The following is a 13,734-nucleotide window of genomic DNA, read 5'->3' as shown; positions in this document are numbered from 1 at the left end:
GACGGTCTGTCCCTATAGTCCAAACATTGTACATCACAGAGCCACCAAACATTTGAAGAAAGTTTGTAATGTGGAAAATGAAGACCAAACGAGAAAGTCTGAGAAATGAGAGACAATCCTGGTTAAAAAAAAAAAAAAAAAAAAAAAAGTCAAAATAAGGAATGTTTAACATCACCACCATGAAAAAGACATATTAGAGAAAACATCCAAATACCAACCATAATACATACAAATAAACAAATGGGTGAGTCACTAGACAGCACTCCTTACAATTAACAACACAGAGCCAGGCAGATGCCCAGTGGGTGAAGCATTTGCTGGACACATGGAAGAGATAAGCTAGGATCCCCAGAACTCATATAGAAGCCGGGACTGTAGCACCATGCTATATTTTGCTTAACCTAATTCCTGAGTCAATTGTCTTTACACATCAAATGCCAAGATATGCTATCACTTCCCAGCAGAAAAATGTTTCGAAATTCATGTTGAAAACTACCAATTTTGAAAAGAGAAAGCTAACTGGGCCCTTGCTATGCAATACACTCAATTCAAAAGTGAGCAATAATATGCTAGATAAACAATCACAGGCTCTGGTTGCAAAATTCCAGGCTCTCTAGGGCGGGGGGAGTCACGGGACGCTTCGTGGCAAGTGTCCTTTGCTGTGAGTAATTAAATGAACACTTAGTGCCACGTTTCACTGAGAACTTGCTAAATCTCATGAAAGCAGAACACGCTGTAACTGAAGAGGTAGGGATGAAGTGTCTTCTGCCCCTGCTGCTTAACCTTATGACACTGTCTTCTGCATTTCCTCCAGAGCAAAAGGACAAAGATGAGGGAAGCCATCAGCTGGCCCAGGTAGGATCTCAACACGTGCTGTCAGCAACTAGCAATAAAATGTCCCTTGTCTAGCTTCTCCCTAGCTTCTCTCCGACCTCCCAAGACAGCAAATTCTGGCATCATCCCAGAGGTTCTCAGAAGAGTGAGGGCCCTGCCGTTGCCTAAAGATGTGAACTGGGTATGAGGCGGGAAAGGGACAGAGGAGAGGAGACTGAATTTATGCACCTTAAACTGGTCACCAAGGAGTTAACATGAGAGAAGAAAGAGTTTAGGAAGACAAACCTCTGCATAAATACATTCCACACAAATCTATAATCTAGAACCCTTTAGGCACATACACTTTATGTGTCTGTGTATGTGTATATACAGACAAATACATAAATACATGTATATGTATAGATGTGTATATGTGCATATGTTCATATGTATGCATATATGTAAATGCACATGTGAAAAGTTTGCGGCCTTAGCAATTCCTTCTGAAAGCTTCTTAATTTATCATATTTTGGTTAAATCATGTAAGTGTGAAAGTAGATAATCACCCTGATGTCTCCTGAGATTTGCAAGATAAAAGGAACAGCAAAAACATACAAGCTGCGTGGCACCCCACAAGCAGAGAGCTTAGCAGAGGGCGCGGGCATGTGGGCATGTGTGGTTTGACTAACTTGTCACTCGTAAATCAGTGATTCCTGGCACTGGAAGAAAAAGTGGCTCCCCCTGTCCCTGTGCATCCTGCCCTCTTCCCCTTGCTGCTTATTTCCTGTTTATCTTCCCTGCGGCCAAAGGAGCTAGCTCTCAGGCCTCTGGTTCATTTGAGGAGAATATGTGAATATTAATATTTGTAGCCTTCGTTCTCTTTTGTCTTTTTTTTTTTCTGGTCAGGCCTATCTCAACCAGTTCTACTCTCTTGAAGTAGAAGGCAGTCACCTTGTCCAAACCAGGAACGGGAATCTCTCGGACAGCCAGCTTCGGGAAATGCAGGCATTTTTTGGATTGGCAGTGACAGGAAAGCTGAACTCAGACACCCTCGAGATCATGAAGGTGCCCAGGTGTGGGGTGCCCGATGTGCGGCAATATGGCTACACCCTCCCTGGGTGGAGAAAACACAACCTCACATACAGGTATGTCTCTACCAACTTACATTACTAACCCAAACAGTTAGTCACCAAGAAGCAACCATAATTATGGCTTATCTAACCACACCTCACAAGTGCACTCCACTTCATGGATTTCATGAATGCTATCCCCACTTTAGACCTACACTGTGGGTCTAACTGCCGCCTACCCCACAGAGGAACCAAATCCAAAGGCTACTGCCTACAGCGCCGTGCAGAGGACACTGGCTTAGGCAGAAAGATGCTACTCTCTAGGTTTCTCCTCCCCAATGTGAGTGCAGCATGGGAAGTTCCGCCCTCTGCTACAGTGTGGAGGCAGGAAGAGGTATGCAGAAAGATAGGAAGGCTGCATGTGTGTGTGTGTGTGTGTGTGTGTGTGTGTGCATCTGTGGTGTGTGTGGTGTATTTGAGCGTGTTTGTGATGTCTGTATGTGGTGCATCATCTATGCATATGGTGTGTGTGTGTGTGTGGTGTATCTGTTTGTGTGTGTATACATTTGTGATGTGTGTGTGTGTATGTGGTGTATCTCTGAGTGTGTGTTTGTGATGTGTGTATGTATCTGTGTGTGTGTGCATGTATGTTTGCAATGTGTGTGATATGTGTGTATCTGTGTGCATGTGTTTGTGATGTGTGTTGTGTGTATGGGTGTATGTATGTGGTATATCTGTGTGTGTACACTTGTGATATGTGTGTGGTGTGTGTATGTAGTGTATCTTTGAGTGTATGTTTGTGATGTGTGTATGTATCTGTGTGTGTGCAAGCATGTTTGTGATGTGTCTAGTATGTGTGTATCTGTGTGATGTGTGTGCTTATTTTAAAATTGTCAAATCTCAAATCTTGGGTGAGTCCCAGTATAAAACAGCTTTTTCCCTCAGCTGTCTAAGGATAAGAGGCTACAAGAGATTGAATGAAAAAGAGAAAAAAAGCTAGAGGCTAGGGAAATGATGACGAAGTTAGGAGCTTTTATGCTCTAGCTGAGGACCTAGGTTCAATTCCCAGCATCCACATGACAGCTCTCCAGTTCAAAGGGATCTGATGCCCTCTCCTGAATTCTGCAGGCCCTTGCACACATATAGTACACATAAAAACACTCAGGCACACACACACACACATACACACACACACACCATAAACAACAAACAAACAAATAAAAGAACAAGAGAGCTAGCCAAGCATGAGCCTGGGAGTGAGCTAACAAGCAGCTGCCTTCCATGGAGCTTCGGGTTCCTGCTGAGTGGATTGTGACCTGGAAGTATAAGCCAACAAATCCTCCCTGCTCCTGTGAGCTGCATTCGGTCAAAGGGCTTTATTACAGCAAGGGAAGGAAACGGTGTCAGGTGATGTAAAACTACTTCATTCAAATAAAGTGACAGTAAATGTTAGACGACAGTACAATGGTACAGTACTACAGCCTGTGACTAGTAAAGTACAAGTGACACAGATATGTAGATTATAGATCGGCCACTTAATATATAGATAATAGATCTAAGATAATAGATCACTTGATAGACACACACACACACACACACACACACACACACATCTGCAATTGCTGTGATTTGCCTATTTTGTCAGAATAATGAACTACACTCCAGATATGACACGAGCTGATGTGGATGAGGCCATTCAGAAAGCTCTAGAAGTTTGGAGCAAAGTCACTCCACTGATGTTTACCAAGATTTCCAAGGGGGTTGCAGACATCATGATAGCCTTTAGGACTGGAGGTGAGGTGTGCAATGGGAGGGGGTGTGGCAATCGCTAAGAGCTCAGGAAGCTGACTTTTCTCCCCATCAACTACCTCAGTCCATGGCTGGTGTCCTCGTTATTTCGATGGTCCCTTGGGAGTCCTTGGCCACGCCTTTCCTCCTGGTCTGGGCCTAGGTGGCGACACTCACTTTGATGAAGATGAAAACTGGACAGCCAAGGATGGGGAAGGTGAGTCCAAGTTTCACCATGAAACCTGCACTAATCTAGAGTCTCTGTGCAGTTAGCTGCCTCCTGAGTCCCAATCTCTTTGTCTCCCGTAATTTTCTATATTCTCATATCATGTCACTAGAGTGATTAACAGCCATTAACAACAGCTGTACTTGGGTAGTCTTGTCCCACCAGAGCTCTGACAGGGTTCGTAGCCCTGACGTAAGACCAGACCAGCGTTTGCCATTTAGCCGTGTGCTCATTAGCATAACCCTGAAGCCCACGGTGCCTGCTGCTCCACTGTGTACATAAAGCTGTGCAAGTTGTGTTCAAATGTTCCACCCTTGTAGTTATTCATGCGCCTTTGTGATGCGTGAAGCTCTAAGCCCAGGCTCACCACCAGGCTGCACACTGGCTGCAGTCACCTGTAGCTTGAAGGCTGCAACAAAACTTAAGATGGTTGGTGCTTTTAAGCCTGGGGTTAAAGAAAACGCTGTGGGTATAGGGCCCATAAATGGTCAATTTGAAAGCATAGCCCTTCTCTACTGACCACCTCCACCTGCAAAAGGATTAGACCCTACTTCTTATATTTGACCTATTCCTTTAAGGCAAGTAAGTTATTTTATTTCTTTGAAGGGCCTGACTAGCACTGGACATGCACTGTTTTATGTATTAGTATTTTGCTTACACGTATGCTCATGTACCTACCACATGTGTGCATGATTCCTTCAGAGGACATCAGATCCCCTGGAACAGGGGATTGTGGGGAATTGAACCCAGGTCTTCTGCTGACCAATCTCTCCAGCCTCAGTGTACTGTCATTTAAAAACAAAAAAACAAAAAAAAAAAAAAAACCACCCAAACTTCCCAAACCACCCAAACATGGTGATACTATGTCTATTAAGCAAAGGAGCAGGCTCTGCAGAACTTCTGGCTCTCACCATCCCTTTATCACTATCAGTGACTCAATAATTTGGGGTCTGGGATCTGGTCCAAGGTCCCAGGGATGTAAGTGTCGTGACCTTCCTGATGAGCATCACTCAAGGCTGAAGATCATCCCTGACTCCCAGCCCAAATACTCTGCTTGTGTCTTACTTTCTACAAAGACTGACCTCTTTCTCCACCGGGCACACAAAGCTGTTGCCTTCCAGTGCTGCTGATACAGACCAAGAAGTCAGCACTTGCTGAGCTCCAGGCAGCAGGAGGAATGTGGGGTGAGGTATGACCTCATGAGTTAGCAGCACAGAGAAGGGGACGGAGGAGGAACATTGCACTCAACACTGTTTGTTGTGTATTTTCTACACAGAGGAACAACCCCTGTTTCTTTGGATTTCATCTTGGTCCAAAGCCAAAGTACATGTGCTCAACCAGTTATAAGAAATGGCCTAAGCACTTGCCAAACTGAGAGTTGGCAACCTTCCTCCAGCAGGCCTCACTTCCAAGAGTAGCAGATTTCACCATCTGACCATCTTTAACCAATGATTAGTGTTATCTGACTATCCTTAACCAATGGTTAGGGTTATCTGACTATCCTTAACCAATGGTTAGTGTTATCTGACTACCCTTAACCAATGATTAGTGTTATCTGACTATCCTTAACCAATGGTTAGTGTTATCTGACTATCCTTAACCAATGGTTAGTGTTATCTGACTATCCTTAACCAATGGTTAGTGTTATCTGACTATCCTTAACCAATGGTTAGTGTTATCTGACTATCCTTAACCAATGGTTAGTGTTATCTGACTATCCTTAACCAATGGTTAGTGTTATCTGACTATCCTTAACCAATGGTTAGTGTTATCTTACTATCCTTAACCAATGGTTAGTGTTATCTGACTATCCTTAACCAATGGTTAGTGTTATCTGACTATCCTTAACCAATGGTTAGTGTTATCTGACTATCCTTAACCAATGGTTAGTGTTATCTGACTATCCTTAACCAATGGTTAGTGTTATCTGACTATCCTTAACCAATGGTTAGTGTTATCTGACTATCCTTAACCAATGGTTAGTGTTATCTGACTATCCTTAACCAATGGTTAGTGTTATCTGACTATCCTTAACCAATGGTTAGTGTTATCTGACTATCCTTAACCAATGGTTAGTGTTATCTGACTATCCTTAACCAATGGTTAGTGTTATCTGACTATCCTTAACCAATGGTTAGTGTTATCTGACTATCCTTAACCAATGCTTAGTGTTATCTGTCTGTCCTTAACCAATGGTTAGTATTAATTGCTGTGTTGCCCATTACTTCCAGTCCTCTGCCGAAGAGGATGTGTGAGATGAACTATCAAAAAGGCAGAGTTGTGGTCCCAGTTTAGAAAAGCTGTTTTTTCTAAGGAAGAGGACATATATAAACCCTCAAGTAGACTCCTCATGGGCCAGAAGCCCAAGAGGAGTTGCCATCTGCCAGTTGCATTTCATTCCGTTGGAGGAGAAGAGAGTAGGGGTGAACATACACTGACTGAGAAGAAGAAATGAGTGCGCGGGGCTGGGGATGAAGCTCGGATGCAAGAGTTTTGCCTAGCGTGCACAGGACTCTGAGCTCAACCCTCGATGAAGCTCAGATGCAAGAGTTTTGCCTAGCGTGCACAGGACTCTGAGCTCAACCCTCGATGAAGCTCGGATGCAAGAGTTTTGCCTAGCGTGCACAGGACTCTGAGCTCAACCCTCGATGAAGCTCGGATGCAAGAGTTTTGCCTAGCGTGCACAGGACTCTGAGCTCAACCCTCGATGAAGCTCGGATGCAAGAGTTTTGCCTAGCGTGCACAGGACTCTGAGCTCAACCCTCGATGAAGCTCGGATGCAAGAGTTTTGCCTAGCGTGCACAGGACTCTGAGCTCAACCCTGGACTGAATAAAGGGAGTGTGGCAGTGCATGTCTATAATCCTACCACATGGGATGTAGAGGCTGGAGGATTAGGAGCTGAAGACCATCCTCAGCTACACAGTGAGTTCAAGGCCAGCCAGGTGAACATAAGACTCCATCTCCAAAAACAAGAACAGGAAAAAAGAAAATAACTCAGTAGAGATGAGAAATGAACGTGAGACAGGGAAGAAAGGCCAGAGGGTTGTGTAGCTGTGTCTGTTTGGAAAAAGGGAAAAGGCTATATTGCTAAAGGCTAAGGGGGGAGACTAGAGCTTTCTGGGCTAGTTGATGAGGACCACAGAAGAACATAAGGATGGTCAGATAAAGTCAAAACTGGCTGCTCCTTTTCTTAAAATAATGTTATCCACTTGTTTTGTTTCCAAGACAGCGTCTCACCATGTAAACTTGGCTAGCCTGGAATACATATAGATAATGCTGGCCTTGAACTCAAAGATATCTCCCTGCTTCTGCCTCCTGGATCCTGGAAATAAAAGTGTATACTATCCTGCCAGCTAAGTAATACTACCCATTTCTGAGTAAGTGGTCTCAAGCCATCTGTCTACTGAGTTAAATTTCTCCATGAACTCACATGGACATGTATTCTGTTTTTATCAAGGGTTCAACTTGTTTCTCGTGGCTGCTCATGAATTTGGTCACTCTCTGGGGCTCTCTCACTCCAGTGATCAAACAGCTTTGATGTTCCCCAATTATGTCTCCATGGATCCAAGCAAATACCCACTTTCTCAGGATGATATTGATGGGATCCAGTCCATCTACGGTGAGCCAGAGTTGTGCAATTGGATGTATGGTAACTAAACAGAAAGCTCTTCAGAAAGGAAATTGACATGCTTGCTTCCTGAAATATTATCATGAAGTAAGCCCATGCTTAGGTAAGATGCTGGTATGGACACAGTTCCTGTTCCTCCTGAACTTTCTTTTCTCCCCAAAGGAAGTCCACCCAAGACACCCACCACGCCAAAGACAAGCCCTGAGCCCCATGCCTGTACAGACCCTGGCCTGGTTATGGATGCTATTACTACCTTCCGTGGAGAAGTTATGTTCTTTAAAGGCAGGTAAACCCTTGACATTCCACCTTCATATAAAGACTTTTTTTTTAAGGAACTGGGGTAACCTGAAAGTCCTGGTCACTGTGAGAATACATACGTTTTACATTTTAGAATGGCATACTATTTAAATGTTTTCCTATATGCATACATCTCATACTCATTTGGTAAGTTAGTTTGAAAATTTTTAAGCAAATTTAACTTGCTAGAGATTATAATATAAAATCTATGTTCAATGACTCTTTGATGAACACTAGTCTGAAAGGTATCTCAAAGTCAATGTCTAGCTGATTTAGGAGCCTATTGTTTAACTTTGAGGAACTTTTCACATCAGTTCCCCTCTACTTAAAGCTGGTCATGTTGGGAGTAGTTAATTATACCTTGAAAATCTTCATCTACTAACATTCATGTCTTCCTCCCACCTGTGTATATTGGCACACCACAGCGAGAGATTCTTCCCCAATAAACAAAGTGGAGGACAGTCAAAGAAGGCACCCAGATGCAACCTGAAGCCTCCGCACACAGGCACACACACATGCATTCACATGCCCCACAAATATAAGATACATGCACACATGCATGCATTCCAGACATAGGTACACATCCCACAAAAAAGACAAACCAAAGTCTGCAACATGTTGATGGACACAGACACCCAAACAACATCCATGAAGTGTTTTGTGTTTAACCCAGGCACTTATGGAGGACCTACTTTGATGTTGCTGATGTTGAATTTGAGTTAATTGCTTCCTTCTGGCCATCTCTGCCAGCTGACCTTCAAGCTGCCTATGAAAGCCCCAGAGATCAGATCCTTGTTTTCAAAGGTAAACTTGCCTGCCCTTCCTGTCTTTCTTAAACAGGACAAGCAATATTTCAGTCAAATACAATCTTCACCATGAGTTGAATGGTAAAGCCTCTCCCCCAATTTACATTCCTGTCTTAAGTAACAATGAGCTAGGTTTCTCTCTAGGCAGTGATGATTTCCATCACCCCAAATTCACTAAAAGAAATACATGTGATAAAAACTATGAAAGTCAAGAGCTGGCCCACAGTGAAGAGTGCTGCCTGATCTTTCATAGGTGCTGGGTTCGATTCCCAGAATCCACGTGGCAGCTTACAACACTCCTAGGGGATTCAAGGACATCTTTTGGGCTCCATGGGTGTACAGGTTTGAAAGAAAATGGCTCCCAAAGAGAGTGGCACTATTAGGAGGTGTGGCTTTCTTTGAGTAGGTATGACTCCTTTGGAGGAAGTGTGTCACTGTGGGGGTGGGCTTTGAGGTCTCTTTTGCTCACGCTACTCTCAGTGTGGCAGCCAGTTCATGTCTGGTTGCCTGTGGATCAAGATCTAGAGCTCTCAGCCCCTTCTCCAGCACCATGTCTGCCTGCATGACTCACCGAGGAGATAATGGACTAAACCTCTGAAACTGTTTTCCTCATAAGAGTTGCCTTGGTCATGGTGTCTCTTCACAGCAATAGAAGCCATAATTAAGACAATGGGTACCACACACACACTGTGTAGAGATAGACATGCAGACATACATCCCATGTGTAAAAATAAATATTTTTTTTTAATTTAATTTCATTTATTTATATTTTTTATGCATATAGAGTATTTTTTATTTAATTTTATATAACAAAGTCCAATTAAATGAAAACAAACATTTATACACAATATTTGGGAATTTGGGCGTCGTTCTTTCCAAACTACTTCCTGCTGGTAAGGGGCGCTGTCTTGGGGAATTCGAAGAAGATTCAGATATCCTAGCTGTAGTCTGTAGGGCTGTTTTGTCCAGCTGTTTGGAATGTAGGATCAGCTTGTACTCTGTTTCAGGCGGTCTGGTGTGATCAAACCACATTAGTCTGGAAGGAATCCACATCTTTTCATTTTCTGTGGAAACAAAAATAGAAATACTTTTCCCCAGTAACTTGTTCTTCAACTTAAATTTTGGAGTCAAAGCGTTTTTTTTTTTTTTTTTTTTTTTTTTTTTTATTATTTTACATGTCGATCCCACCATAAATAAATATTTTTTTTAAACTATGGAAATCTATTCTTTTTCTCACAAGTAAAGAAGACACTCTATGTCACTTTCATAGAACTGTCATATTTAGCAAATAAAAAAAGTAGAACAAGAAAAAGAATAGGAAAATGGAGCTGAGGAAATGAGTACCCAGTTGTTTTCACACTTCCCAAGTCACCTCTTTCTCCCTGTAAGTCATGAAGCAGAAGCCATATAAAGACATCCCTTTCTCTCTCTAGATGAGCATTTCTGGGTGATCAGGGGATATGCTGTCTTGTCTGATTACCCCAAATCTATCCACACACTTGGGTTTCCGAGACGCGTGAAGAAAATTGATGCGGCCGTCTGTGACCACAGCACAAGGAAAACCTTCTTTTTTGTGGGCATCTGGTGCTGGAGGTAACTCTGACAATTAACCCTTTTGCATGACTAGGGAGGATGTCACCTACCACAGAATCACCCCACACACACAAAAACAAAATGAATCTGTAGTCTCCCAGTGGATCGTGTAGAGGGCAATCTTTGGAGTATGACATTTATCAAACTAAGATACTTGGATGATTATCTCCCTCCAATTTAAATAAAAATAAGAAAAAATAATAACTCTATCAAAGCCAACCAGATTCTCCATGGCAGAAGCATAGCCAATCAGAATCTAGAAGAGGGACAAAGGGAACCTCTGCTTGCTTTATGTCACAAGTCCTCAGGGTGAGCTACTCTGACAGATGGTGTGGCCCTTTTCCTAGACTACTTTGTTGGTGATGGTGCTGGCTTACAGTCCTTAGGCCCTAGCATTGTGGATATTGTTTTTAAGAGATGGCAAGTGGAGGCTGAGGAGATGGCTCAGTCAACAGATGTGAGAACCTAAGTTCAATTCCCAGAACTTACGTCAAAAGTTGGGTACAGTAGCATACATGCATGTACGTTTGCAGTCATGTGTGTGCACACACATGAATGACTCAATCAAACACAATCTTTGCCGTGTTTTTACCATTGGTCCTATTAGACGATTCTCAGTTCCCATAACCCTGCTTGACTCTAAACCGGGCAGTAGAAAGATTAAATTCACCAAGCAGACATCAAGCAGAACCCTTTGAAATCCTTTTATTCAGGTATGATGAGATGGCACAAGCCATGGACAGAGGCTTCCCACAGAGGATAGTGAAGCGCTTCCCAGGAATTGGTCTCCGTGTGGATGCTGCCTTCCAGCACAAAGGTGAGTGTTTATGCCTCTACTGTGTGGATGCTCGGGAGACCACAAAAGAAGAAAGCAACAAACATTTTATTTTAGTATAATTTTATCATTCTCAACACCAGTTGATAAACATTACCCCTGTAGACACTATCAGACTGAGACAGGAATGCTGAACTGAACTCTGAGAGTTTACATCTAAGAGAACCAAATCTCTTCACATCTAAGAGAACCAAAGTCAATTTTAGTTCCTGTTGACCTAAGATAAAGAGCCCCCACAAAAGAGCTCCCAATGTGTGAAAGGTGATTAAACTCATAAGATGAACAAACATACATGTAGATGTATACAGAGAGAGAGAGAGAGAGAGAGAGAGAGAGAGAGAGAGAGAGAATTTAAGATACATAGCTTAGAATGCATGTATAAGAAAACTGTTTCAAGTGTCTGAGGCAACAGAATGAGGCCCAGATTTTTTAAAAGACTATTTGGCAATTGCTTTGGTTGGTTGGTTGGTTGGTTGGTTGGTTGGTTGGTTGGTTGGTGGTTGGTTGTTTGGTGTTTGGTTGGTTGTTGGTTGGTTGTTGGTTGGTTGTTGATTGGTTGGTGGTTGGTGGCTGGTTGGTTGGTTGGTTTTGTTTAGTTGATCTTACAGTTCTTCAATGCACTGGAGACTGAACTGAGAGCCCCGCTTGTACCAGGCAAATGTTCTGCCACTGAGCTACATTTTTAGTTCAGAACCTTACTCAATGTGATGCACAAAGCCCACATTCTGGATTCTCAAAGACAATGGCTTACACCTGAAATAACTGATAGTCTAGATGTTTTGTGACCCAAATTTAATCACTGGATCTCATGTTAAGGAGAAAATAAAATCCACACAGATGTCCTCTAACCTTCACACATATACTATGGCATGCACATGTCCTCTCACACACACACTTATAATGATAATAATAATATTTTTTTAAAACATGCGATGCCACAGTTGGTTAAATCCATGATATCTAACCAGAACCTCAAGGTCTGAAATAGTTTGAAAGGGTTGCTGGTCTATAGAAATGAGAGTAGGGTCCAAGAAGAAATCCAGAGGACACTTCTTTTCCCCTCAGGGAGATTCCTTGTTGAAATCTAACTTGACAGCTGGGGTCTGGCTACCACACTCAGAAACCCTTTGAAATTTGTGCTAGGCTTCCTTCTCCATAATTTGTATGGAGTGGAGTAAAAGAACAATACATCTTTATAATTCCATAGTGACTTTTTTCTTTATAATGCTATTGATCTCTACATTGATAAAATTAAAACACAGAGGAGCAGTTTGCAAGGTAAGTAAACATGCCTCTCCGATTCTAGGCTTCTTCTATTTCTTCCGTGGATCAAGGCAATTTGAGTATGACATTAAGGCAAAGAATGTCACCCGAGTGATGAGAGCCAATACTTGGTTCCGGTGTAAAGAACCATTAAGCTCATCATTTAATGTGGACATCAAAGAAACAGCACATTCAATTGGAGCAGTGATATTACATCATAAAAGTGTAAGCTTGTTCGTTTTCAGTATTGTCTATATGCTGACAAAAATGTACATTTAGCAATAAATGCCACAAAGAAATCTTTTCATCTGAATTCTACTTCACAAAGACTCAAGAGCAAGAGAGGTGACTCTGTGGTTAAGAGCATGGCTGCTCTGTCAGAGGGTACACATAAAATAAAATGAAAGAGAACTTAAGAAAATTGAGCCACTTCTTTAACAGCAAGTTGTTATTCCTACTAAATAGCTGGGTAAAGACTCGGTAACCAGTCAGAACATCTGCTTCTTCTAAAAGCGGGATTTTAAATATGAACAAAATCTCTGACTTATTTAAGCCTACTTCATGCTTTGTAGGCTTGAAAAAGTAAAGTGTCTTAAAACCACACACTACACGTGATTCTTAATCCAGTCTTTAGCATTCCATTTTGTTTGGCCCTGACAGGCCATGTCAAAGGCCCAGTAAACCACATCCCTCATTCTCACCCATAGAATAAGGCATTTTACCTCCCAGAAGTAGGGTGACCACCTGGGTAAGATGAACCCACTTGAAGCAAGTCCTTAACAATTAAGGAACTAGGTAAAGTAGGAAAGAAAGGGCTCCCTAGTCCTTCAATACATTGCCCAGTGTATGTAGCAATTTCTTGCATAATGTGAGACAGGTTTTGTGCACATTAATCTCATATGTGCACCACATGAGCCTGCAGACCAAAAGTTCATTTTCCACCAAGCATTTGCTGAGTTTGTGAACTCTGAAAATTGGGCTTTACCTTTCTGTCCTCCTAATGAATTTTCTTACCCCAAAGTTGGAAGATTACCAGTTGAAGTTGATTCTGATAGGCTGATATATTGAGCCTGGATCTGTGAGAGCCAAAGTAGCATTCTAAGCTTTAATTACTATGCCTTAGAGATTCAGATCCTACTTTCCTACTTCCTGAGGGTCTTCTCAGTCCCCCTCTTTCAGCCCATCCCCTTTCCTTCTTGTCAGCCCCCATACCTAGAAATGCATTCTACCCAGGACCCCCAATGACCACACCTAGCAGTAACTCAGAAGCACTCCCTACCAGACATCCCACAGCCACCACACTTTCCTAAGACCTAGAGAGGACAACAGAAACCCACAAGGACCCAACCAGCAAAGACAAGATCAGGTATCAACACCCAGAATCACAGTCACCCTAAATCCAGATGCGTAGACA

At 42.5% G+C, this 13,734-nt stretch overlaps 1 protein-coding gene across 1 annotated transcript; it reads left to right on the top strand.

Annotated features, from left to right (window-relative positions):
- The first annotated feature begins 738 nt into the window (after window positions 1-738).
- Mmp27 (matrix metallopeptidase 27) lies at window positions 739-12,619 on the top strand. The gene is made up of 10 exons (XM_051199228.1): window positions 739-855; window positions 1,720-1,958; window positions 3,529-3,677; window positions 3,757-3,888; window positions 7,356-7,517; window positions 7,689-7,812; window positions 8,497-8,627; window positions 10,063-10,222; window positions 10,936-11,039; window positions 12,364-12,619. The coding sequence occupies exons 1-10, from the start codon at window positions 754-756 to the stop codon at window positions 12,597-12,599; spliced, it is 1,539 nt and encodes a 512-aa protein (XP_051055185.1). The 5' UTR covers window positions 739-753; the 3' UTR covers window positions 12,600-12,619.
- Window positions 12,620-13,734: the final 1,115 nt, after the last annotated feature.

The sequence above is a fragment of the Phodopus roborovskii genome, unplaced genomic scaffold (assembly GCF_943737965.1).
Source record: "Phodopus roborovskii unplaced genomic scaffold, PHOROB, whole genome shotgun sequence".
Taxonomy (NCBI): domain Eukaryota; kingdom Metazoa; phylum Chordata; class Mammalia; order Rodentia; family Cricetidae; genus Phodopus; species Phodopus roborovskii.
This window is presented reverse-complemented; position numbering and strand designations above follow the sequence as displayed.

Coding starts and splice junctions, on each gene's coding strand:
- Mmp27 (XM_051199228.1), top strand. CDS start 754: ATGAAGTGTCTTCTGCCCCTGCTGCTTAACCTTATGACACTGTCTTCT. Junction 3,678..3,756: donor GATAGCCTTTAGGACTGGAG/GTGAGGTGTGCA, acceptor CAACTACCTCAG/TCCATGGCTGGTGTCCTCGT. Junction 3,889..7,355: donor GACAGCCAAGGATGGGGAAG/GTGAGTCCAAGT, acceptor GTTTTTATCAAG/GGTTCAACTTGTTTCTCGTG.